The sequence below is a fragment of the Papaver somniferum genome, chromosome 5 (assembly GCF_003573695.1).
Source record: "Papaver somniferum cultivar HN1 chromosome 5, ASM357369v1, whole genome shotgun sequence".
NCBI classification, from domain to species: Eukaryota; Viridiplantae; Streptophyta; class Magnoliopsida; order Ranunculales; family Papaveraceae; genus Papaver; species Papaver somniferum.
In genome coordinates this window covers 116,481,959-116,484,466 of record NC_039362.1, presented here as the reverse complement: position 1 = coordinate 116,484,466, position 2,508 = coordinate 116,481,959, and the positions used below count along the sequence as shown (strand labels likewise).

Genomic DNA, 2,508 nt, shown 5'->3' with positions numbered 1-2,508 from the left:
AGGGAGTCGGTGATTTAGTAGTAGGTAGTATTAGGAGGAGGGGCCTTTTGTTTCATTGATATCTGCTGTACATATAACCTAAATCAATGATATTTACTGTTTTGTTTCTCTTTTTTTCTTTTGTTCTTCATATTTTTCTGAATCTTTGTGGTAAATCCTAAATTTCATTGCTATTCCTGGATTTTAAGCCCCTAATTAGCAATTCCGATCAGTTGCAAAGACAGAACTGCAGCGGTGATTAACATAATTCTTCCAACCTTTCATTTCTCATTCAGTAATTGTTTGTTAACAAGTTGCAGAAATAAAAACAAAATGCACCACACCCCATTGAATAATACTAGATTACTGATGCAGCAGTGAAGGCCAACGATGAAAGGGAACTGCTTTTTAATAAAATGATACTGAAATTGATCGATTTCAATCGATCTGATGGCTATTTTAAAGAAATTTGAACTGTGAATCTGTTTGTTTAATGGTGTTTGACTGAAATCTGTAATCAATTTGATTGATGATCCCAAGTTTGAGCTTAATTTCATGAAATTGTGATTTTCAAAAAGCCAATTTCAGTTTCTCTGCACAAACATTGTGACGGACAAACTCACCATTTTTTCATCACTAAGGGACTCCTCCCTTTGGTCGTCGTCCAAAAATACACAACAAAGCTTCAAGTTATGCTTGTAATCTTTTCTCCCTTTTGTACTCGTTAAAATCAGCAACCAAGCTTTCATTCACTTTCTGCTTCATGTTCTCCACTAATCTGTTCAGTACCTGTTGTTGTACATCCATATATAAGCAAAGTTCAGTTCAATTGTATTCCTGCAATTTATAATTGTCAATACGAATTGCGCGTTTATTCAATGGGTCTAACCGATTCTGCAACATTGCTAAGAACATCTTGAGGCACTACAGAAACCACAGGTGGGAGTACAAAACTGATGCTCATCTCCAATTGACCTTTAAGACGGCTACGAATTCCTCTTCTTACAGGATATAACGCCCCTCGTACACCGAGTACGAATTCAGTTGGTTGGAATACTGTGTCTAAACCTTGCAGTTCCCATCTAGTCTACAACAAAAGAACATAGTTTGGGTTTGTTAGAGAAGGTTTATAGCTCCCAACCAAATCCAACTTGATACTGATGAATGTATATCACTTACTATATCAAGCTCTAGTACTTTAGTACTGCCACTAGGAACTCCAGCAGGGTAATCTTTACTATTAGTTTTACATCTAATTGTCATGTCCACGATAGGCGAGACAGTCAAAAAGAGAAATTGTATGGGCAGCATCTGTATTCTCCATTCCTCCTGCAAATGCTCACAAATTTGCTTAGTTCAATTTCTTGATATTATTATGTCTATTAGAGTTATGAATACATTTGCTTAATCTCATTGCTCTAAACTGACTTCCGACCCCAGGGTTGGGAATGTGTTCAAAGCAAAAGAAAAATGTTTTGAAAACAAAATTTGCTTAATTCAACTGCTTGGGAATGTTTGTAATGTCACGCCGCTGGCGAAATACATTGTTTTGTAAGACAACAGCTTTGGTAGAACTGTGTATATGCTAAGGTAATATACTAGTATAGTTGCAACTAATGTCAATTAACAAAACTCAAGTAAATGAAATTGACTCCATTACCTCATTCAATCTCTCACTTCTTTTCTTATCCGGAAAGATTGCTTGGAAAACTCTAGCTCGGTCATTCAGGTATTCATCAAAAGTGACCTACTAGTCCAAACAATACATATCATATAAGCAAGCAAGAGAGAAAGACCAGTATCCTGGCAGTAAATTAAAAGAAGTAGTACCCCAGGTGGTTCATAAAGAGGCATATCAGTAGCAATTTTCGAAGAAAATGTGGATAGCGGCTTGGTATCGTTCTTGACAGATAACGGTGAATTGGAAGAATTAGTTGATGCATTGCATTGCCATTTCGAATTATTAGCATTTCCCACCACCACTTGCAATACTTCCTTTCTTTCTTTCCTAACATTGACATATCCACCTGTTAATGATGCAAACCCATGTTTATCATTCGTCAACATTAACAATACTTATGAGGGATTAATTATATAAGGGATTGAAACTGAAAATTGTGAAAGAGAAAAGATTACCTGATGGGTGACAACCAACCGATGATGCTCTTAATATTTCACCCATTTTTTCTTCTTCACATTATTACTCTATTTTCTGAGAGAGAAAGAGAGAAGAAGGGAAAGTAGTCTGAGTGATGCAGAGTGATTTCATTATCTTGACAACACCCAAGAGTAAAGAGAAGTAAAACTGTTTGTCTTCTTTACCCCAAATGTGTTGCATTTCATTTTCTATCTTTCTAATTGATTGGTTGCAAAATGGTTCACGAATCACATTTATTGGTCTTTTGGTAGGACCAGTGTGACTAATATTCCTCCTCTTATTTATTACCACCACCACAACCCACTTTTTCTACACTTCACTTGCACCGACTGGTTGCAATGCGAGGAACCATCCTACTGGAATACCCATCA

At 36.4% G+C, this 2,508-nt stretch overlaps 1 protein-coding gene across 1 annotated transcript; it reads right to left on the bottom strand.

Annotated features, from left to right (window-relative positions):
• Positions 1-370: 370 nt before the first annotated feature.
• On the bottom strand, positions 371-2,277 carry LOC113282485. Its single transcript, XM_026531502.1, has 6 exons — positions 2,116-2,277; positions 1,810-2,006; positions 1,640-1,726; positions 1,159-1,308; positions 869-1,066; positions 371-768 (listed from the first exon to the last, which is right to left on the bottom strand). Exons 1-6 carry the CDS (start codon positions 2,159-2,161, stop codon positions 670-672), a joined length of 777 nt encoding a protein of 258 aa, XP_026387287.1. The 5' UTR covers positions 2,162-2,277; the 3' UTR covers positions 371-669.
• Positions 2,278-2,508: the final 231 nt, after the last annotated feature.

Excerpts from the sequence above, each read along its gene's own strand:
- LOC113282485 (XM_026531502.1), bottom strand. The coding sequence starts at position 2,161 with ATGGGTGAAATATTAAGAGCATCATCGGTTGGTTGTCACCCATCAG. Across the intron at positions 1,309-1,639 it reads GAAGTGAGAGATTGAATGAG|GAGGAATGGAGAATACAGAT; the intron begins GTAATGGAGTCA and ends GAGCATTTGCAG. Across the intron at positions 769-868 it reads TTAGCAATGTTGCAGAATCG|GTACTGAACAGATTAGTGGA; the intron begins GTTAGACCCATT and ends GTACAACAACAG.